Below are 25,016 nucleotides of genomic sequence, written 5' to 3'. Positions count from 1 at the left end.
CCTGGTAACCCACAACACTGGATTTCGGGGCTCATCCAGTGTTGTGGAACCAAGAACAAATGCTCTGAGCTATTGGAGATTCACTGCAGATGAAAATCACATTGCACAGTTATGACAGATTCACTCTTATTGAAGTGGAGAATGCAAAACACTTTCTGCTCAGAGTTTCGCCATCTCCTCGCAGACTGAAGGGAGCCATAAACTCTATGACCCCCTTCTTTCAATTGGTATGTGATTGGTTCCTAAGCACCTCACAGTTGTAAAAATATGGCGCTTTGAAATCGGATCAATCTTTTTAAATCACCCTGTAAGATTAGCATCGTGTCTTAAAACATGTATTTACTGCCAATGAACTAAGACATTTCACTGGATAAAATTACTTAAAACATGTAATAACAACTAGAAATGAATTGAACAACAATTTCATGATGAATATCAGATATATTGAGTAGATTTAAGATGTTTTCACTTTCTAAGATATCTTTTTTTACAGTGTGGGGCTCTTTCACTAAGTATGCTTAGCATAGACAGGGTTCTTTATTATGTTACAGCTTCACAAAACGTAACAAATTCAACTGTGGTTTATTTACATCAGTGGTTAACAATTTCCTCAGTTAACTCAGGTATGATTAAGTAATGATTCATCCTTGTGTGTTTGCACATGAAAGCATGATATGGAACTGCTATGTGCTGCTGTGAAATATGAGTCATGTGGCTTATTTTTCAGAGAAAAGGAAATCATATTTTGTACATGTAGAATGTAAAGCATTCATAATAGTAAAAAGCAGCACTGTTACTATTGCAATGTTAATGCTTAATGGGATATGAATGTGCTTATCACACCTGCAGTTAGGACAAAACTTGATATATCCGGGTTTTTTTATAATTATTTAACATACTGTCACGATTGGCCCCTCCCAGTCCTGTCCATGTGCTCCTCTGTTTTGGTTTAAGTCCTGCCCCCTGTTTGGTTACTCCGCCCCTGATTGTGTTCAGCTGTCCCTCATTGTTCCGTGTATTTAAGCCTTGTGTTTGCCGGTCTTTGTTTGATGTCTCGGTCTCTATTTGCTGGTTATTCCGGTTTATGTCATGTCTGTCCCCCAATCTGTCCGTGTTGGCTATATGAACCTGGACTGTCTCGACTATGACCCTGGATTTGCCCTTAATAAAAGTCGCTTACCTCCGCACATGCGTCCGCCTTATCGCTCCGCGTTACACATACTGTGTAAACACCAGCTGGCCTTTACATTGTGTTGAAATTTTATTATGAAGCAACTAAGAGAAATGCTCCAAAAAAACTGTTCCATTAACTCCCAATCAGAGTAAAGAAGGTTTTGTTCTTCTCCTGTAAATTTTTCATTTTGGAGATACAACAGCGACGTTATGTTCATTTCTGCGTAGTATAAATTGTTTCCTCAGCCAAAAAGGGCTGTTTTTCACATGATTGATGCCACTAGTGTAACAAAACAAAAAATAAAGTGACCCAAAATAGACCAGAGGGATCCACCACCATCAGAAGGCTGTCCCTGTTTGGTCAAAAGCTAACCCTAAGACTTGTCCAAGACTTGTTTATGATTCAAAGTCCTTAAATTTACCAGCCATGGAGCAGGTTAGTCTTGCAACATAAGGTGCCATGGTGATGTAGCCTGGTGAAAAATGACCTACCATTGTGAGTTAGAACTTAGCTTAAAGTTAATGGATAAGCAAGAAATCCTGTTTTGTCAGACTAGCCCCGGTCCTACTAATACTAATCCACTGAGCATCTCCAGAAGGAATTTTTCTTGTTATTTTAAAAATAAGAATTTGATGCACTGTATAAACATGATTACAGTTTCAAAACGCACTGCTCTCCCAGTCTCTACAGTTTATATAGTACTGAATGGCATCTAAGCACATTATTTAAAACCATTTATCTTTGTACTAGGTGTGTGTTTGCCAGTAAAAACACCATAATCTGCTAAAAATACGATCTTGTCAAGAGAATATATCTTAAATCTAGTCAATATAACTAGAGATTGTTGTGATCTTATTTTAAAATTATTTAACTTCTTTTTAGACATTTCAAAATTCAAATCAGATATCAATCGATGTCAATAATTATCATGATAAATGTCAAATTGTTATTTCCAGTTTGAAGGCTGATTTTTGCTCCTGAGTGGTTAATTGTCATTTTAAACTATCCTTTATGGTCAGAACATGACAAACACTTGCCGAACAGTGGAACATTTCACAAATCCATCATGCGATAGTGGGAGAAAGCAGGCACAGCATGGCTAAGATTTTTATATTCATATAATGATATTCATAAATTGTCTGGTGACGAGTGCTAGGCTACCTGGTTACAAGTGCTAAACTGTTTAGTTTCTCAACATCAGCTTAGTACAAACAGCAAACATTAGCTGGCTCGGTATGTCAATGATGGATCACAGTATTCAAACACAAGCTAGCAGACTTCTGAATTTCTCTAATCTGTAGAAGTAGTTTGAGGGGTGAAAGAACCCCAACATATCTGCCACTCACTGTAAAAGCTTTAACTGCAGTGTGAATCTCTCGCACCCAACAAACTCTTGTTTGAGTCCTCTTTTAAGGTACATTTAAACTGAAATCCATGCTCTCTTTGTCTTGTTTGATCTACAGTAACATAAATTCACAAAGAGTCACAAAGCACTGCTTCAAGTTAGCCGACAGTTGTGTCGCTTATCTTGTCATTCATATTTGGTCACAGGAAAACTGGTCACTTATCACTCCACTCAAACAGATAATGTACAACGTTTCAAACACTGGCAAAGTTTGGTGACTTATTTTACTCTTTGCTCCCCCCTTTCAATCGTGTTGAAAAACTTGGAAGTACGCCCTCTCATGGTGACAGCAGAGTAGTGTTGTTTCCTTCCAGTAGAAAACGGCTTCAGGGCTGTCACTAGAACACTGAAGTATGAGAATGGTATATTATATCGAACATCTATCAAACATTTTTTTAAATATTTCTATCGAGGAAAGTTGTATCATGATAATAATTGTTATCATTTTATCGCCCAGCCCATCAGATTTATTTTTAAGCAAATCAGTGCTTACTGTCCAGCTTTTAAGCAAATAGTTTTCTCAGTTGCCTGTGGAACGTAGTTCTGTTATGAAAGTAGCAAAGTACAGAACAGAGTAGACATTATTATATACATCAGGCTGAAAAGGGACAGTAATAATACCAGCCTGTATTAAAAAAGCCCTGCGATGGACTGGCGACCTATCCAGGGTGTATCCTGCCTTCCGCCCAATGACCGCTGGGATAGGCTCCAGCACCCCCCGCGACCCTGACGTAGAAGCGGCTTAGAAAATGGATGGATGGATGGATGGATGGATGTTTTAAAAAAGAAATATAGAGAGGATGTAAAGACGGTTTTGTCTTTTTAGTACAGAAAACCAAACAAACATTATTAGTGGAAATAAGGAGAAAATAAATAATACAAGAACATGATACAATTTACAACTTACAACTTTTGTAGTTTTTTTATTATTATGTCTTATTTTTCATTCTCATTCTTTGTATACTTGATTTTATTTATATCTTAATGTTTAATTGTTAATATTTATATTTAATTATTTATTGTAACTAATTTCTATTAAACATTTCATTCAATTATTTTAATGTTCTCTTTAATTTTATTGTGAAGCACTTTGAGCTTTTAATGTATAAAAGGTGCTATATAATTTAAAAATATTATTATTACTATTATTATTAATTTTATTATTAGTAGAGGACTCTAAAAATAGACTGACCATCCATTTGTTTTGAGCTGGTCAGCTGCAGTTGACCATGTTTAGTCTCCTGCATAAACTGGCCATCACTTTTGGCCTCAGACCTTTACAGAAAACACCCTGGTGCTGTTGTTACCGGGGAAAATTAATGACCTCACCCTCCTGAGGCAATGACAGCAAGCCTCGCTGGCCTCTCCGGGGCACAGACCTTCCCTCTGTCGCTGCGCTGTCACCATGGTAACAAGGTTAGGGGGTGTTGGAGAGAGTAAGTAATCTAATCTCTCCTGTTTCAGGTGCTGGTTTAGAATGGTCAAGCAGGAGCACAGAAGAGGGATAGACGTCAGGTCAGATGTTCAGCATAAAAGCATGAGTGTTACAACACCTGGCCATTGCTGTTTTTACCCTGTAAGCTCACACACGGCATGTAACTGTGTTGTACTGTGTCAATACATCTTATTTACAGCGCCAGCCAAAGGTTTGGACACATTTGTTTATAAAATGATTTTGACATGGAACACTGCTGTAAAGTACTGTAGGTTGTTTTATTCAATTTATTTAATTAATTTTCAGTTAAGACACCCATTAAGTACAGGACATATTTCTGAGGAGATTAGATATAAGATAATATACTTACATAAAAAAAAACAGGAGTTCCCTGTTCCCTGAAATGGTTTTATATAAAACTCATGGCTCTAAACAGAACCATACCCTTTACGAGAAAATCTTAAAGAACTGTCTTTTTTTAGAAATGTACATTTGTCTTCTATCATTTAAGGCTTTATATCAGGAAAAACAATCAGGTGTTTCTAATGCTTGGTGTACTGGTACTGTATAACATAAAAGCATATTTTAGTGTGTTGTTTACCTCACTTGCACCACTGGGTCTTTTTTGTGGAAAATTTGAAATGTTGATGCACATATGGGGCAGATCAGTTAGCGTTACAGAAAGAATGAGTCAGAGAATATTTATATATTTATTTTTCTGGTGCTCTGAATACATATTATTAGTATTGTTATTATGAAACTGGAGGAATTATGCAATCCAGATATGGATTAAAAAAGGCATTTATTTAAATCAGTCCAGCCTTTGCTCAATGGAGAGGGCACCTTCACAAAAACACTTAGTGTATCTATGCATGTATAATTCATCAGAGCCTCACAGAAAGGAGCTAAAACAAAGGGATTTTTGCCTTTGCTCAGCGTTCAAGAAAAAAATTGCTCTGAATAATTGGAAATGACTTCATATTTCCTTTTCTTAGCTATCACAGATGAGGCACCTAAGGTCTGGCCCTTGCTGCAATTCAGGGGGCCAAGCACCTATCACAAATGTTTCTTTTCCCAGCTTCATCAAACGCCTCCAGAGTTATTAATGTAGTCAGGCCACTGCACATTGATGAAATGTAAATCTCTGTCAAACTCAAATGGATTTGAATGAATTGAAACAAAAGGGGGAGAGAGAGGGATGGAGAGATTGGAGCTTGCATGAGCCTTCTGTTGCTGAGAAAAAAGGATGTGCTGTATTAATGTGGGTCACCCTTGGGGCAGAAGAGGATTTCTATTAGAATATATTTTGGGAAATATAAAATAATGAATCGAGCAGGTGGGTGGGGATAGCAGGGGGGCGAGCATGGTCTGCACTAGAACTGCACTAGGCACATAACCATGAGCTATCGGCGGTAATGGCAGGATTATACCTAGATTACCGGAGCAGAGAGTCGGGTGCCTTTTTTCATCAGCGAGGCCGATTGAAGTGAATGGCCTCAAGGTCGAGAGGTAGAGTGAAACAGAAGGGAGAGAGATAGAATGGACAAGGAATTGGAGGATGGAAAATGTTACAGTTGGAAGAGAATGCTATCAATAGCCTTGGGGTAGTTGTCGCAAGCCATAACTGTTACTGTAGGTGACCTTGAGCTTGAGAGCAATTAGCATATCTGTTAGTATAAGGATTGTGCATTATGGCAAACATATAATACCACAATACTTGATACCCAAGAAACATCATGATATAATTTTTTTTTAATTTTAAGAAATGCCACTAGTGAAATAAATTAACTTTTTTGTGTTTTAATGAAAAGTATTTTGATTTTATGTGTGTACAACTGTTCAAATCTAGTTACATATTCATAAGAATTTTTTAGTTGTGCTTAAAATTAGCTGAAATTGTCACTACCGAAACAGTCACTACTGAAACATTTGGTAAAAATTCTGTAGTGTTATGATTGTTTTGGTAGTGACAAAATGGAATGTTCAGTCATATGTTTTATTAAAATAAACATATTTAAGCTATAGTTTCACTCTAACCGAAAGGATTTTAATCCTAATCAGTAAATCATCAGTAATCTAAATCCTAAATCAGTTAAAAGTTCCAGGTAGACTCATGGTTGTTGACAGCTGTTTGTAAGTTGACAGCTACAGTGTCAGAAATCACATGCCATTTGCAGGAGGCTAACTGACAGAATAAAAGCTTACTTTATTTGTTAACTAAAGAAGCAAACTTTGGAGACCAATCATATCTTGGCAGATTCAGTATATTTGGGCAAAATTGTAAAATTTGACTCTTTGCCACATGACTTGTCACTGTGAGTAGATAACATGAGATTTATGAGTAAGCTATTGTCTGTCCACTCCAGGCTTCACTTTCAGAAAAAAAAACTAAAACTGAAGCCTCAGCAAAGTCAGCATCAAAACACATCTATAAAAATCTCTGTATTGGCATACACAGCATACTCCAGCCTCCAGCCTCCAAATTACTGTAACCTAGCGAAGGCTGGCCTCCCTAGAGATGGAGCGCAGTGTTTTGAAATGTAAACATCTGAGGAGCTTGTTTGTTTATCTACGGAGTTTTCGATCCTGAAAGGCTCATTTATCCTGGGATGCGTCTGTGAGCTCCACCAAGGTTGGCGGTTTGTTTGTTAGCTGAAAGAGAGCGTGCACAGGAGCAAAGAGGAGCTCCACTGGGCTGCAGTCGACTGCCTGTCTTTGGCGATCTGAAAGCAATAAAGAATGCAGAGTTTTCTCACAGGCCGCTTGCTCTCTCTCCTGCTCGAAGAGGCTGTGTTACTGAAGCTAGTCACATGCTGAGTTTGTTTGGGAGCTAAAGGCCTGCGCAGGGGGGAATGATTGGACTTGTTGTTTCCAAGTTGGTCAGTTGTTTGGGACCACCTCAGGCCCTCATGTCTAGTTCTGTCCGCTGCTGACTTGGGCAAGTTTGTGTGGCTCGAGTATTATCACCACAATTGTTAAAACTGTTTCGTTCATGCTTCTTAAATACTAATGCTCAAACTTTTAACAGTCTATATGGTGCAACTCAGTATATCGTGAACAGCTGCAGGGTTCAGGCCAAAGGTTAGGTTTTGGTTTAAGTGTTAAATTGTGGTTAAAGTTAGTTTTTAGGTTGAGCTTAGAGTTGGAATTAGTTTTAGTTTTTGGGTCGAGATTAAGTTGGACTGACGTAAAAGTTGCATGAATTACTGCAGATCGGATACGTATCAGATTTCAGTACCACATATGAAGGCGTCTCAATTCGGAATTGAAAATGTCTGATTCAGTAAGTTTTTTGCTGTTCACACTAAAAGATTTGGGCCACTTTTACCTACTGCATAAATGTAGCTTATGTGTTAAGGTGAGGTTTTAGTTAGAGTTAGAATGACATCTAGGTTTAGGTTTGGGGTTAAGATTAAGGTTAGAGTAACAATGAGTGTTAGGGTTCGGTTTAGGTGTTGGGTTGAAATTACAGTTAGCTGTAGAGTGAATCTAAGGCAAAAGTTAAGCTGAAGTTAATACATGTATCTGAATGGCACTTATCCAAAATATGTATTTTCATATTCCAAAATGTGATTTCATTTCCTGTGTACAGTTACAAATTTTGCTGTTTATTTTTCTGTGGGTTTTATCTCCACAATGAATGTAAATATTAGCACAACTCATTTAGTTAAAAAAAATTTTAAAAGTAGATTAAAAGTGGTTAATTAGTAGATTCTTAGCTTGCCTATCTTGTCCATACTGTTCTCCAATGAATTCTGTGCAAATTCTCCTCATCCAAGGGATTTTGTTGTGTTTATGACAATTTTGACAAATTCTCAAAATTATTTGTACAATACGTACTAATTATTGTATTCAGCTAGCTTACAAATGTTTCATGCAGTGCAGTCATGTTAAGAGGAACAATAACTAATTTTTGCTGTTGAGAACAATATATGGCCCATTTTATCAGCTTGATAGCAGCATTATCTGGTTCTTCCTGTTAGTTAAAAAACAAAAGTCCAGTTTTAGAGTGAATCATGGATGGGGGTGGGAAACTCTATTCCAAGGTCACTTAAACTTCTCACTAAAACAAGTTGAACACAAAAGTCCATCCTTTGTATTTGAGAAGATATGGAAGTTATTATTTCTCAGCAAAGCTGGCAGTAACCTTCAGTCTCTGGCGCTGCTAGCCGCAGCCGAGAGGATTAGCCTTTAGCATCTAGCTCTGGTGTTCCCAGCAGCTCACTCTGCACTGCTGAATTGGACCTTTCCTAAAGCTCAGCCAGCAGGGCTGGGGCGGAAGCAGAAGAGTGTGAAGCCAGAGGGATTAGCAGAGTTTGGTAGCAAATGCTGGCACCCACAGTGCTAGAACAGCTTGCTTACCCCTTGCATTTAGGACTTAAGCTGGAAAACCCAAGGTGGTTCCATCTTTTCATTGATTGAGAAGCGGACATTGATGCTATAAAGGGGTGAATATTATAGCTTCAACTATTTGTTGTTTAGTACTAAGCAGCCAACAGAGCTCACAATTGCAAATTTCTAGGGCTTTGCATTAAACAGTGTGTATAAATTATGAGTAGTTAGGTTAGGATGGGGATTAGGTTTAGCTTAGGTAGTAACTTCACAGCTTGATTCATATGAAATCTTAGGTTATTTCACTATTTAATTCTTATTCTTAACTACACAGTGTTACTAGTTCATTAGGTACACATACAGTACAGTACAAGTTGTTCATTTTACAGTTTGAAGAAAAAAGCAGAACACATATTTAACCTCCACACCTCCAAAGTTCAGTCTTAGAGGTTTGTTTCACATTTTCTGCTTTTCACTATTCAAGTAATATTCAGCAGTGTTGGGGTCTGGACTCTAGGGTGGTCAATTCAATGTTCTGAGAACACCAACAGCTTCTTTGTTTGATGTATTTATTTCCTTTTCTCAGTAAGGGCTTATTGACAGCTACACATCCTTTCAGACCCATAGTGTTGAGCTGTCTTCTCACAGTGGAAGGATGGACAGAAACACTTGTGGATTTTTTCAGATCTAAAGCAAGAGTGGAGCTTTATTTTCTCCTTCCTTATGTAAGTATATTATCAAGTGCCTAATCTCAGAAATATCTGCTGAAAAGCAAACTTTCACTTTATAGCTGTTTAAACTGGAAATTTGATTGACATTTGCACAGTCCTGTAACCTTGTACCTATACTCATTGGCCCTGTATGATACAACTACTATATAAGTGCAATTTTTAGGTTTACATTTAATGACTGATCTGTTATCAGTCCATCTCTACAACAAAAATCAATGGAAAGTGACCTCCATAGGACCACCACTTACCGCTCAGTGGTGTTGCCACTTATGTAGCCAGTGTACCTGATATAATGGCCAGTGCTTGTAGATACAAGTAAGTGTCACTACATTTGCATAATTGTTTTGGACCAGTTAATATGAGGACGCCTTGACCTACTTATCATATACTCTATTAAAGTAGAGCAGCTCCTGACCATTATCAGGACCCAACATCTACAGGGATTGGAAAAGTAATTGCAGTTACTTAAACTCGTGAACTGTGAAACCTAATCAAAAAAATAAACTCTCAGGAGGTTCTCTTCACTTATTTCTTTCTCCCACAGTATTTGTTAACCTTTTTTGAGCCCTTTGTGTTCATGTCCGTAAAACTCAATATAAAACAGAGATTGTTGATGTTCCGCCTCCCCCTCCAGGGCCAGGTTGGCAAATGTGAGAACTGCAGAGAGAGCTGGGCGTCAGGAGGGCGAGACGCCAAGCTCTGCAGCTGCTAATGCACCGCGCTTTCGGTACAGCCCACGGGCCCTCTCCGAGCTTCCATCAAACCCTGCTCTCCATTCTTAGCCTGCAGAAAGTGACACTTTATTGACTGACCATCGACCGCTTAGGTGCTGGAGATGGTATTTCTTTCCCTCTATATCTCTCTCTTTCTGTCTGTGTCTTTCATCTTTGCACTTCACCCTCTGCCTATAAAATTATCTCTAGTTGACTTTTTTCAATTTGTTTCATTGCTCTACGTGTGTCTATGCATTACTCAGTTGCCTTTGCCTTGCTATACAAGCCTTTGTCTGTTAAATGTCCTTCACTTTTTTATCCTGTTTTGAAAATTTCTCTTCTCTCACCTCGCAGTCTTTCTCTTCTAAGACTTGAATAACCCCTCTGTGAAGAGGTATATTATGAATGCTGGCCCATGATATCCAAACATCAGCTTCTTATCTCAGTTGAAACTACATGTTAGTAATGTGTGGAGTGCGTATGAGTACTTTACAGAGGATACATTGAATGTGACTGCTAAGTACTAGATTCTGTACATTGCTTCAACCTCTTTCTGCAGTGCCACCTAGTGGCCACTCCTCTGGATATTTTACATTAATTAAATTTTTTACCCATAACTGTTATCAGATTAACCAGGACACTGTTGGCAAATTGTTGCGACTCTGTGTTGAGCTGGTAGTGAACAATAAGGGATGAAAGGAGTGGTGTGAGAACCCCACAAAGACAGCTGAGCTGGGCCAAGTAATATATTTAAGGTAGCAATATATTTAAGGTGGCAGTGAATTTAAACAAGCAGTGGATTTAAGGTACCAGTGTATTTATTAGCATAACAACTACCTAGCAAGACCTTAGAAACAACCTGGGATACCATTACAACCACCTAGCAACCCTTTACTAACCACACTGGATGCCATAGCAACCACATCCAGTTTGTTTCTGCTTCTGTAAATCATACACATGTTCTTCAGAACATCAGAATACATTCCATCAATGTTATTGAAGGTAACAATGCATATGTCACCTGAGGGAGCTAGTAAACAGGATTAAATAGCATTTTATTGCATTTTGTATTGTGAAAAATGGTTAAACTTAATTGGAAAGGTCTAACAAATGTGCCTGTGGTGTGTTCATGCATGTGTGGTGGAGGCAGAAGTAACATCTGTACTCAACCCCTGCAAAGCATGACCAGCCGGTCAGCCCACTAACCCCATAACCCATCTGATTTCAGTGAAACCCACGCAGTAGGACTGGACATTATGGACAGAATATTATACTGTGATTGAAATTAATGAAAAATGAAAACACATTGAAAAGCCTTTAGGCAGGAATTGGCCTATATTTCCATTTTTGTTGACTGATGTGGAAGTTTTGATTCACCCAGATGCCCACAGAAACACTCTTTTGGAACATCTGAAGTTGATCAGAATGGCTAAAACTTTGATAGAGGGTTAATTAGCATATTTCAGCCTTTTGTGATATCAGAATTGCCAAAGCTGACATTGTAATAACAATTAACAAGCAATATGTGTTGTGCAGACCTATCAGGCTGAGATGTGAAAAACCTAATCTGGTCCGAGCTGTAACCGAATAGGTTTTAAACCTTAATTTCCCTCCTTATCCACCCTCCTGTAATCCAGTCAAGGAGGACATCCCACTTGGACTCTCGCTCCTGGCTGTGCCTCTTCCTGCCTGTTTTGATCCCCCGCTTTGCTGTTTTTTGGAGCACTCTACAAAAGCCTTCAGCCACCGAGAAAAAGGGAACTCGGGAGCACTCCACAAAATGAGACACCCTCCCTCATCGCCGTTCTCATGAGCTGATCGCCATAATTGCATGTGCAAATGGGTCATTGGTGAGGTCCTCCTGCTCTGTCAGGTGTGGATAGGAGAGGAGGCAAAGTGCTGGAAAAAAGGTTCTCACATGCCATTTCCAATGGGCTCGGGGCACTTGTGAAACCCCTATCTGAGTAAAGTAGGAGTTTTAATGGTCCTGCAGGGAGGATTAGACATGAGTGCATGATTGGAGCGCACCAAAGATTGGCAGTGCCCTTGTACAAAATGCTCAAGAGTTGAATGCTGCTTTAAAATAGTCTTAGAGAGTTTTTTTTTTTTTTCAAATTAACTCTTTTTGTCTTGAAAGGTTTTGTCTGGTTAACAGCTAATCTTTCTTTGACTTCTAGAAGACTCTCTTTGGTCTTTTCGATTACAGAGAGATCTTGTTTGCTAAAGACAAAACATCTCATGGATGGTTTCATGAGCAACTCTTGAACAAATGCTATTTCAAGTCTAAATGCAGCACCATTAGATTGTGCTGATGTTATCTAACTGCGTGGACTTACAGGATTTAAGCATAATCATTTGCAATGATATATTAGTGCCAAGCTAAAAGGGGTGGACTTTTTAGCATACTGGGTTTAATGCTATGGCAGATGAAGTTTGTAAGCCGAAATGCATACAGATGTTTCATAACGGGAAATGTACTTTCTATGTGGCTGGGGCCAAAATGACCTTCAATGTCAAGGTCCAGTCATGCAAGCTTTTGCAGGGAAATTTCATGAGCAAAATTACATTAATTTCGTGCAGGGAACAGCTTTGTGTTTCAGACTTCGAGAGCAAAGAGTTTAACTTTGGTTGCTTCCTTGTGCAGTGTCCAAGCATTGACCTTTACACATTTAGTTCCACTTGCCTATAAACACATTAAAAGAGGCTGCATAGTACTTACCTTAGAGTGTATTAGATCATATACTCACCGGCCACGTTATTAGGTACTCCTGGCTAGTAAAAGGTTGGACCCCCTTTTGCCTTCAGAACTGCCTTAATTCTTTGTGACATACATTCAACAAGGTGTTGCAAACGTTCCTCAGAGATTTTCGTTGGTTATTTGAGTTACTGTTGTCTTTCTATCATCTCGAACCAGTCTGCCCATTCTTCTCTGACCTCTCACATCAAAAAGGCATTTACATCCACACAACTGCCACTCCCTGGAAATTTTCTCTTTTTCGGACCATTCTCTGTAAACCCTAGAGATGGTTGTGCGTGAAAATCCTAGTAGATCAGCAGTTTCTGAAATACTCAGACCAGCTCGTCTGGCATCAACAACCATGTCATGTTCAAAGTCACTTAAATCACCTTTCTTCCCCGTGCTCGGTTTGCACTTCAGCAAGTTGTCTTGACCACCTCGACACGCCTAAATGCATTGAGTTGCGGCCATGTGATTGGCCGATTAGCTATTTGTGTTAACAAGCAACTGAACTGTAATAAAGTGGCTGGTGAGTGTAATATTATTATATATGTGTATATATATATATATATATATATATATATATATATATATATATATATATATATATATATATGAGCCCAAATTAAGAAGTCCTTCAGTATAGAGATGCTAATGTAACATTGGGCCCTCTGAAGTTAAAGTGGAGTTCAAGAAGTACCTGGACCATGTGGAATATGGAAACCACCAACGAAGCATGACCTGCTAGCATGCGATCCTTTTACTTTTGTCAGCATCATGCTTTCTCCCTTGCCTATTGATCGTGCAAGCTAGTCTGCCCCCTCAATCTATGGAGGCACAGTTGACCTGTTTGTCCCTTAAGAGCCCACTGGATATTGCTGCAATGGATATTACTTGCTGTGTCCATTCTTCTTTTCTACCAGTATTCACTACATCAGCCTACACAAATGGAAACAATGTCTGACTTTATGTAGGTGTTGCACGCAATCCGCTTCGCATAAATACTATCCAGGCTATCTGCACTTGCTTATATCAAGTTTACCTCAAGTCTTTGAAATTTGTATAACTTCGAGTGCTGATGCCTCCATCACTCTGCTTGTGAACAGAATAAGTCATGCACCATACATAGCAAACTATTCTCCTTTGCGTTATTCTCTTTATGTAGTGATGTGAAAATGTCTTACAAGAATAGAGATTACTTGCACTTCTGCGAAAAGTGGCAGTCGAATCACATGAAAAGGGTTGAGATATTTCCCAGTGTCTCGAGCGTTTCTGGCCACACATGACGTGTTGTTTCTCGGACCTTTAGCAGAACACTACCAGCAGTTTTCCTGCTTGTAACAAAGGTTGTCCTCCATATGCTGTGAGTGTGGAACATGGATAACTCCCATTCATCATCTTGGTGACAGGCTTGCCCTATATCTTCACTCTGTCCCTCTCTCTCTCTCTCTCTCTCTCTCTCTCTCTCTCTCTCTCTCTCTCGAGCATACTCTCCTTTCTTACACCACATATACAATATATAGGTCTGCACCATCAAAGGACAAATGCAATTTTTCAGCATTTATTACTTGGTGGATCCTTTGAGTCCTCTGACTTTTGCCTACCTCTCTTTATATCCTATCCTTGTTAACATACAGTCATAATTTTATGCTGTAGATGGAACAGCATTTTTATGCAAATCTTTGTGCACAATTTTTATATGTTTCGATTTCAATATATCTGTCGCTAATGTTGATGGTAATGTGGCACAAAATAACAATACAGTAATGTAATTGCTTTTTTCCCCATAACAAAGTAGTGTAAAAGAGTTTAAATTCTTGATATCATGTTATAGTTACTGATTTAATTGGGCATTCTGGACGATTTTTTAAGGAAAATGAGGTGCAAAATTTTGTGCACCCAACTTCAGTCATATAAGCAGTCCATAGGCAACACCCTATTAAACATGTAGTGAACCATAGCAACCACCAGCAACACCCTAGCAAACACCTGGGATAACATAACCACCTACCAACTGTAGGCTGAGTAGGCACGTTTAAATCAGAGCAATGGTTAAATTTTACAACGCATGCATTTTTCATCTGTTTATATTATCTGTGCCTGTACAGATGAGGTACCTGCCACAGCAGACTGAACTACTTGGATTGTGAATATGAATGGTGCAGACATGCTGTAAACTACAGCAAGGCAAAGGAATCTGTCAAAGCATCTCAGACTGCATGCCAGTATTAAAATAACAGATAAACATACCTGTGCTGGTGAAGAGAACCCCAGTCTCACTAGACAAGCCAGACTAACACCTAAACAGCTCTGCAAGATTTATATATTCATAAAAAAATTATCTCTAGGGTGTGTTATGCGCTTTTCAAGTAGCACCAGTCATTCATAATTTTAATCAAGCATCACAGGATATTCAAAGCAAAGGCAGGGTGAGCGACAGGCCTTTTAAATTGTATTTACTGAGGCTTCTTTCCAAGTACTGAAAAGTCTGTTGGGGTTTTCTCTGTACTTTCCAATTTGTACACATTTTCATGGGTTAAGGAAAGTAAAGTAATGAATAGTGAGATGATTTATAAAGCTCTTTACAGTTCCAGAAAAGTAATAGATTGCTGTTTTTGAGTAACTGAGTAGACACTAATACTATTCTTCACAAAAACACACCAGCTGCCTTTATGTTTGGATACACTACATTCAGTCAGTACGGAATTCCGCTCATTGTTCATAATATTATTTCTGAGATGATAAAGCCATAACAGATCCAGCACAGGCAGAAAAACTTTTTTTTAGGAATACTCAGTTCAAGCTCATTTAAAGCATTTTAACCGATACATTTGAGTTCATGGCCTTGAGTTTAATTGATTTGTTGCTGTAGTGTTAATAAATAAAAGCTCAAATCTAAATGGCTGAGATTCACAGTTGCATTACTTCTGCTGTACCAACCGCATACTAGCACGCTAAATAATGTGTAAAAACAGTATTAGAAGTGCATTAGAAGTGCACTCATTAGTATAGAATGTGAAGTACAGAAGTATGTGGTTTGAGACACAGCATTAGATCAGCCAGTGAGATACATTTAACAGTCCTGAAGCTCCAGTAGCTGATTTTAGCACTGCTGTGCCGCTCGTTAGCTGCTCATTAAACATCTCCAAGGGAATGTTTAAGGCGTTTCTTGATTAAGGATACATTTATTGAGGTCAACTGGACAAATTTTCTTGCAACATGATGTTGGCTTCTTATTTGCCAGCTTCTTTTCCAAATTCATATGAGGTGTCTGAACATAAGTGCTGCACCATTTAAGGTGAAACAAAAAATGAAGGCTGGTGAAAAAATGCCAACTCTAGCTTAACTGTGTTTATTTGAGAGCTTTAGCGGTTTTGGTGCTCATTTTTATTTGCTTTTTGAATCTCATGCATTAGAATGATCTGAACTTGTGTGCAGGTGATACGGATGCACCAATCTAGTTTATCTTCTCCTCCGAGTGTTTTCTGGAGTATGCAGCTAAAGGTATCCACATATCTTTTCATCTTTTTCATGGTCATTCTGGTCTGTTCTGTTTGGTCTTTAGCCACACCTACAGGGCTGTTGCTACACTAGTGGTGACAAGATAAGTTTTATCAGCTCATGTACAAAAAAAGGATGGCTCTTTAAAGGTTCTTTAGTAAAAGAAATGGTTCTATACAGAACTGGTTTATATTTAATGGTTCTTTGCATGTTGAAATGGTACTTTAGATTGAAGGAGAATATATATATATATATATAAACAGAGCCATTCTCTTTACTAAAGAACCCTGGAAGAACCATTTTCTTTAAGAGTGTACCAGACCTGCAACAGGGTGTTCTTGATGCCATAATCCAATACAATGACTGCAAATGCTTACTATTGGTTACAGTAATAAGTGTAAAGTGTATTTTCTGCATTTGTTTGCTTGTGAACAAATGCTTTTAAAATCTATGAATTAATAAAAGTTATTATTGTGCATTATTGTGCATCTCATAACGCAGATGAAGAATCACTGTGGATATTAGCAGATTTACATGCATCATGAATCATTAAAGCTCAGAGGCATAAAAAAAGATATTTCATTACAAACTCCAGCCGGCACGTTTAATGGGCATGTTCGTTGCTAAATATAGACAGCGGAAGCAATTATCTGTGAGAAAGGTTTTAACCTCTAATGAGCATCGAAGAGCGTTGACCTAAATGCTAAATGCAGCTTAGCGTAGCCCCAAATCATCAAACTGGCTACCATTGCATTTCCACCAGCACCTCCACCTCCCCCACCATTCTTAAACACAGCGGTCAGGGATGAAAGCCATGGGGGTGGGTGATCGACCACGTTTCTGGTTAGCAGGGATCGATACGAGAAGAGCGGCCATCTAGCAGAGAGGAAATGAGGATAATTGTTACGGCCTCTCCCGAGCGAGCGTCTCTCTTTCCCTGATCCATGGGGATTAGCCACACCCAGGGGAGAAGAGGCAACACGGTGCTTTAATAAGCTCAGTTTTGGAGGCTGGAGACTAGATTAGGCGCTAAGCACTACAAGACCCAAGGCTGATCAGTCCAAGCTACATAGCATCCTGGATGTTTAACTTTGAAATGAGGCGTTCAGTCGGGCTGTGCAGGATGCGCAGGGGTTGTATTGATCTCAAAAGTGATGGCCATCTATGCTGTGACACTCAAGAGGAAAAGGTTTCAGCCATGTGGAGTGCAAACAAATAATAACAATAATAATATCAGATATACTTTGAATTCACTTACTTGCCCTTGTTAACCAAAGATTAGACAGATATAAGTGTTTGCACGGGTCACTCAACAAATTAATGAATCTTGAGACCAAAATCACGAATTTGGTGCCAGAATAATTGAAACATGTTTATTGTATAATTAGTATATAAAGATATTTTCTGACAATACACAACATAGAACTGGTAGCACCACATATAAAAATTTTGGTTTTGAACAAATGAGCTACAAGTGAGAGAGATTATTATACTACGCTGTGCTTTTGTTATTGTTGGCAACATCTAAGGGTTAAATTTGAAATGGACTGCACGGCTTTGTATTCATTTATGCCGAGTGTTTATTGATCCCAAAAGAGATCACTAGCTCGCAGCAAGCAAAAGTGTCAGCAAAGAGGGGTGCAAACAAATAATAAAAAATCATTTCCAACAGTGATATCAAATTTGCTTGAAATTCAACTAGCTACGAGTTAATAAGGGAGTAATGTGGCATATACAACTCAGTTTCTGTTCCTGTTCTCCTGGCCCCAGTGAGGACTCCCTGCTCTAACTCCACTGTGGGACTGAATGTAATGACACTTCTGTGGTTATTTGATTCGCTATAAGAAACTGTCCATCCTGTTATATGAAACATGCTTCCCCTTGCCTGAGATGGACGGCCGGATCCCAATGCAGCGATGTAGAACGGCCATGCACAGGTATCAGCTAACAGTCAAGAGCACACTGGAGCAGTACATTCAGCCGTTACATGATTAATTATGTAGTTATGTATGGAATTACATTTACATTCACAACAAGAGCTTTTCATCAAAGTCAATGTGTAATGAAATATCTCTTCTTGCAGTACAATGTGGTATCAGATTCTACACTCTCGCCAGAATATCTCTCCATATTTAGATTTTAAAGACTTAAGAGTTAAACACACTTCCCAACCTGTTGGCTCCAAAATTATTAGCATTCTTGATGAAGGCAAAATGAAAACAGCCATAAGAAAAAAACTTTGAACAATTGAAAATTTTGATTTCTCTCATTTGCAATGAATGTACTGCAAAAATGGTATTTTGTCAAGCGAAATTACCTTAAATCTAGTCAATACATTTAACATCTCATTTTGAGATTGTTATTAGCTTGCTATAACTTTTCTTCCTGATTTATAGACGTTTTACTTGTTTTAAGTGATTTTAGTAAGTTAAATGATTGTTACTGAAAGCCAGTGGGAAAAAGGGAAGTAAGGAAATTTGAGGCAATGGAGCGTGTTTCTGATGTTGCAAAGCAGGTAACCCAAAGCCAGGTTCGAACCGCTGCTGTACCGATTGGCGGTTCATGACATTACCGCTGCACAACCAGGGTTGAAACCCTTCAAGGAAGGGAAAGAAAATGGCGGAAATGTGGAACAAAGGAAAGCACCGTGTTCAAACAAAGGCTGAGTTAGAAAGGAGAAAAAAAGATGAGAACACAAAAGACGTGATTATGACAGGAAGGCTTTATGTCTCCCTTCACTTAGAGCAAACACCTTTTGTATGGCTTCGATTTTTCTTTTCCCTTTTGTGAGTAATTTAACTCTCCTCTCAGCCCTCTTTGTGGTTTTGGGGCAGTTTTATGTTCTGTTCTGTTCTTGGACTTAGTACCGTACCGGTCACCCGTCTACAAAGGTGTGACAAACACTGCCGTTTGCCACAGCCTTAAGTAGGGGACCCTGATTAGTCCGTGGTTCCTCACCACCGTCACCCTCTGCTGGCAACAGGCGGTGCAGGCTGGGCACCTTGCTGCCATCGCCCTCTGCTGGCAGTAGGCAGGGCCGGTTGTACCCTTACATTTATATTGGCAAATAAGGATGCTTGACTTCTTTTAAGTGATTTTAGTAAGTTAAATGATCTCACTATATTGATTCAAATTATATTTCTTACAACATCAAAAATGATCTGACACTATAGTGAGATCATTTAACTTAATTAAATCACTTAATCACAGAAAAAATGGAAATAAGTAAAATCTTAAAAGACAGCTAGAACATACTCAAAGTTAGAAATGTTAGCTATATATACTAAATTTCAGAAAATTTCACTTTACAGGAATTATACCAATGTAAGATTGAGCTAATAAACAACAGAAATTGTGTCTTTGCTTCTCCGTTTTTGCCTAGTGCATTAGTCTCTGTGGATTGAGGGGGCTCAGTCCTGGTCCTGGTGATTTACAGCATTATTCTTCTTTTATTTTTTTATTCTTCTTATTTTTTTAATCTTACAGTAGTTTTTAAAACTTACAGTAGTGTTAAAAACTCTACGGTAGTGTTAAAAACTTTAATATTAAGGTAAACATTTACCAAAATGTATGTTGTGTATCTGGTGTGTTTTTGTGTGTCATACTCGATGTACGTTACTTATACTTCTATGTACATTCTGTGTACGTTATACATGGAATGAAACTTCAGCTGGCAGAGCTTCTCACATTAAATATTGTTAAAGATATAACTGATTCCATGTTTTTGCACAATTGTGAATGTTTTGATGTTTGTTTCTACTGAATTAGTATGTGTCTGTACTTTTAATTAATCTCTTATTCATTTCATATTTATTTCCTTTTTATTGTAACACAACAGCATGATGTAGACTGAATCCACAATTGAAATCAAAAAACAGGCGTAGGTCAGATCCAAAAGGGCAAAAACACAGATGTTAGGGAAAAAGCAAGTCAAAAACAAGGCAAAACAGTCAGAACCAGGTGTACACAAAATATTTATAATCATTCTGTAGCTCTTGAGGAAAGAAGCAATACCTCACAAAGAACCTATTCTACAAGCCCAGGCTTTATACTAAACTAATCAATGAACGTGTCACACCTCAGACAGACTCTCCTAGTGTTGCAGACTGCATTTCCCACGACACCGTGGGGGATCATGTGACCGGTGACGATCGGTCTCAAACCTTTTAGTGCTCTCAGTCACTGAATTACTGATTGGCTTCACCTGTGTGGTTATGTCATATGACTGTTGTAGTTTAGTATAAAAACCCAGGCTTTAGTTAGGTAAAATTGCAAAGTATTGTTTCCCTTGCGAACTTACTGAGCGGTTTTCTGATGGCCTATCTCTGTTTTGTTCTCACGCTGATCTTGTTCTTTGACTCTGCTTTTTGCCTTGGCCTTTTCGTACTGACTGCTGGATATTGGATTTGTGATTCTGACAATATTTGCATGTTGTTTCAAACTTGTCTTTTGGATTGCCCTTTTTGATTCGTTTGCCTGGTGAGACAATCATCTATTCACTCATGGTTGCTGACTGCTTACAGAACAACAGGTGAAACTGATCAGTACTCTGAGGACTTAAAGCCCAAAAGCAAGGCAGGAGTCATGTGATCCATAGGTCGTTCTGGGACCTCAAGGACACCTCAAAGACCCTCAAGAAAACCTCAAGAAAAGTCATGACGTTTATCAATATTATTTATTTATTTATTTATTTATTTATTTTGATATCCCTCCTCTTTATCCCTCCTCTCTTATTTATTTGATTTTGTACTAGAGAAAATATAGGCTGAAAATTAGGCTTTAGGACTTAGTGGGCCTTCCCACACCACCATGTAGCAGTCTGCTTCTCAGCCAAGAATGTCCTGATTAAAAATTGTATTTAATTGCAAAAATTGAAAGCTGTTAAATTCACAGCAATGTTTTCTCTGGAACTGTGATCCAGAGAAGTCCAAATATCACTCATTATACTGCAGCACCTTTTAAAAGAAAGCATTCAAGCTTTTAAAGTGCAGAAATTTGTTTTATGTTGCCCACTGGAACAGTTTAGACTATGAACATCCATTATCTAATGGATGGACTATGAACATGATCTTCACAAAGGTTTCATCAGTGGCAGGTGTTTTTTTTTTTACTTTGTCAGAAAGGTGTAATTTGGTTTTGGTGATTTGTTTTTGAAGATGGTAATGTAGTGATTAGTTGATGTTAGGTGAGAGGCTGACACCTAAGGTTTGTAGTTTTGTACTGGTTTTATTGTTATGGATGTGGTAGAGCTTTCATCTGGCCTGAAAGATTAGAATGAACAGAAATTCAGCTGATTGAGATTTTAATTGTTTTTGTTCCAACAGCACCAATATAAAACAATAAACATAAAAATAAGTGTGGTACTGTCGATAATACACCCTTCACTGGAGTGGCTGTTATAGTGTAGTGTGTAACATCTTTGCCTTCTACACTGTACAGTGGGGTTCAATCCCCAGCCTGGGCAAGCACTCTGCACTATACCAATAAGAGTCCTAGGGCAAGGACCCTTATGACAGTCCTCACTGCAGTTGTCCTAATAGATTAACAGTCTCCCAAGCCAAAGAAAAAGTTAGAATAAGGATTGATCTGAAAGTCACAATTCAAGAAAATTCTCAGGAAATAAGTATGAAACAAGCCTTCCTCCAGAACAAACCAAGCACCTGTTATATTTTTTTGTTTGTTTGTTTTTCTATCTGTAAAACAAAATCACCTTGGCCCTAATAATAAGCATATTTTCACTACATGGAGGAAAAAGAACTGAAAATCACTGAAGTTGTTGTCCACGGTATTTAGGTTGAGAAATTATTTTTATCTTTATTTTGCAAAGACATACCACTGGCTACAATTCTTGAAGCAGTATTATGTGTGTGTGTGTGTGTGTGTGTGTGTGTTTATATATATATATATATATATATATATATATACACATAATACTGTCTATTATTTCTTGAAAAAGAAGAAAATATATATTTTTTTCTTCTTCTTTTTTTAAAGAAATAATAGACAGTAATATGTTTATTAAAAAAATCCTAAATGGTTTGACTAAATGTCTGCAGCCATAGAGTCAAACCAACTGATTGTTAATGAGTTTAGCTCCTGCTGATTCTCCTGTAGAGTTTTATTGCAGCTCAAATCAGATCCACCTGATTCCACTTTCAGATGCTCCTGAAGCCTTAATGAACTGAACCACATGTTGCATTTGGAGTCTGTAAAGAAATAAAAACTGTTCAGTGAAGCCTGAAGTTACTCTATATATATATACATTTTTTTTCCTTTTTTTTTTGGAGATACAAAATTAGACAATGTGAATGTTGCGTGATTGTTAATGTGTGCAATTGGATTTCCTGAAGTCCATTGCAGCAGCTTGACCTCTCCTTTTTTCAGCACTACAGTGACACTGACAAGATGGTGGTGTGTTAGTGTGTGTTGCACTGGTACGAGTGGATCAGACACAGCCGTGTTGCTGGAGTTTGTAAACACTGTGTCCACTCACTGTCCACTCTTACCTCGCTGCTCCACCATAGAGATGATAGCTCATCTGATGCTGCACAGTTTCTGTTAGTCATCCTCTAGTCATCACAGGATATTTTTGGTTGGTGGACTATTCTGTTTGATTTACATAGAATATGTTGAATATGGTTCTATATAGAACATTTTGACAATGGTTCTATATATAACCATATAAAACACATTCTATGTTAATGTAAAGAATTATTTAATGCAGAACAGTTGTGCACATAGATCTTTGAGTGTTCACTGTTCTCTAAAGAACCGTTGACTTTCCTAAAGAAAACATGTTGGGTTGTGTTGATTGTTGGCAAATCTTAATTGTAAAACAGCACTGAAATGTAAAAATGACTGTTTGCTTCCATATGTTTGGCCTGTAGGATCAGCTACTTCATATTTATGAACACAGCACAAGAAAGAGATCAAAGATTCAACGAGAATACATTTTAGACCATGAGTTAAGAAAGGCAAGACCAGCACTGTCTCTTCCATGGGCTTTAGAAATAAAAATAGCTCCTAGTAATGGAGGGTGGGGATCAGCAGGGGTGCAGCGATCCTCTGAGCACAATTTAAATTCCGCGGGATTGCTTCTCTCCTGTCCGCTGATGAGTGTCTTAAGCTCCGGCCATGCCCGGGAAGCCTCCTTCGCCAGGGAGCCCGGAGCAGCCAATCAGAGCTCATCAGGATTGAATGAGGAGAGAGGCTGGGAAAAGATCAGTGGGGGATTTGAACTGTGCGTAAGAGCAGCAGTGAGACAACGAGAGAATAAGAATCACGTCCTTTACCTGCTCTTCCAGCCGCCAGCATCCATTCTCACTCATTACTACCCAGTCACCTGTGTGCTGATTCATAACTAGAGACATAGCTGATATGCAAAACATGATATCCTAAAATCTTAAAGTCAATATATTAAATCATTGAACTTTAAATTATCTGCCAGAATAGTGAGATTACTATTTACTTATATATAATAAGGTTACAAAATCTCAAAATGAAAAATATTAGGTATATTGACTATAATTTAGGAAATTTCACTTGCCAAGTTGTCATCTTTCTGCAGTGTGATCAGTACTGGTAGTGGCAGGTCTATTACAGTGACTGTGTAATTGCCTGATTGCAACTTTTAGAGCTGATTGCCATGATTTAAGCTGACCTCCGTTATTTAACACAATTAGCCTTTACAATCATATCACTACTGTTGGAACAGAACCTCATGTCTCCAAAAAAGTATACCTGATATATGAAAGTACCTGATGATAATATTTTATCTTTTGCATGATAAATTATCACACAATGCTTTTCTCAGTGTATGGCATTGTTTGATAAAGGGGTCACTCAAAAGTAAATCAAGCATTGTTTGGCTTTTTAATGTAAACTGTACGTAAAGCAGAAAACAAATAAGTGATAAACCAAAAAGGGGTGGAATGGTTGAAAAGTATTTTTTTTTCATTGGAGGGGCAAAACTATTGTCATAGCAAGTAGTAAGAATCTAATTCAAAAGAAAAAACGTGACCTTAAGGCTGTAATAAAGAAAAGCTCATTTATAAAGCAATTCTAGATCACTGTCCTGTTAACAGCTTAATTCCATCCAGTGTTTGCTTGCCTTGAAATCTCAGGACTCATGCAATCCATTTTATGATCCATTATTTACAGCACTAGCGATTGTCTCAATTGCAACGTAAGCACTGAATAAGCAAATACTAGCTAATCTGTGGGTCCTTACCTTTAAAGCCTTGCTGCTATTCACAGAGACATCAGGATCCAAAACATGTGGTCTTGATAACATGGCAAGAGTCACAGATCAGTTTAGAGATCTTTGGCAGAAATAAACTCTTCTATTCTAGCTTCTGTGTCAGTAATTCGTCCAAAGCGGGAACAGCACTGCTTTCACTTAGGGTATGCCGTTTAAGTCAAAAATGGGGCCCCAGTTAAAGTTTGAAGACTGTGTGAACCAGTTAATACTCAAGATTTCAGCGTCATTATCAGAAAAGTAAAAGTGGTATTGTGTCTGATTTAAAAAATCTGACCTGTGTCCTGTGTGTCTGCCTCAGCAGGGAATGAGGGCTCGGCAGAGAATGGCCAGAAGGAGACGTCCACGTGTGACATCTGCCAGTTTGGTGCCGAGTGTGACGTGGATGCGGAGGATGTATGGTGAGTCTGGACAAGCAAGCATCTATTGTTTTAAACTTTAAAGTAGACCTGGGCAATATGGCCAAAATCTAAAATCACAATACTTTAAGAACTTCATGATACACATTATGCCACAACAAACACTGTACATTGTACTGATAGAATCTGTGATTGTATCACTCTTGCTCCAATACAACTTTAAGTGTATTGTGGTTTGTGTGTGGTTGGATAGTGTAGTGGTTAACACCTTTGCCTTCTACACTGTAGACTGGGGTTCAATCCCCGACCAGGGCAAACACCCTACACTATACCAATAAGAGTCCTTGGGCAAGACTCCTAACACCACCTTCG

General features: G+C 38.4%; 1 protein-coding gene across 1 annotated transcript in view; it reads left to right on the top strand.

Annotated features, from left to right (window-relative positions):
* The window catches only part of tmeff2a (transmembrane protein with EGF-like and two follistatin-like domains 2a), a 147,218-nt gene that overhangs the window by 81,956 nt on the left and 40,246 nt on the right, over nt 1-25,016 (top strand). Inside the window, exon 5 of the mRNA XM_017695088.2 lies at nt 24,587-24,686. Coding sequence (XP_017550577.1) covers nt 24,587-24,686 — 100 coding nt within the window. The remainder of the gene's footprint in view (nt 1-24,586; nt 24,687-25,016) is intronic.

This window comes from Pygocentrus nattereri, chromosome 6 (assembly GCF_015220715.1).
Source record: "Pygocentrus nattereri isolate fPygNat1 chromosome 6, fPygNat1.pri, whole genome shotgun sequence".
NCBI classification, from domain to species: Eukaryota; Metazoa; Chordata; class Actinopteri; order Characiformes; family Serrasalmidae; genus Pygocentrus; species Pygocentrus nattereri.
This window is presented reverse-complemented; position numbering and strand designations above follow the sequence as displayed.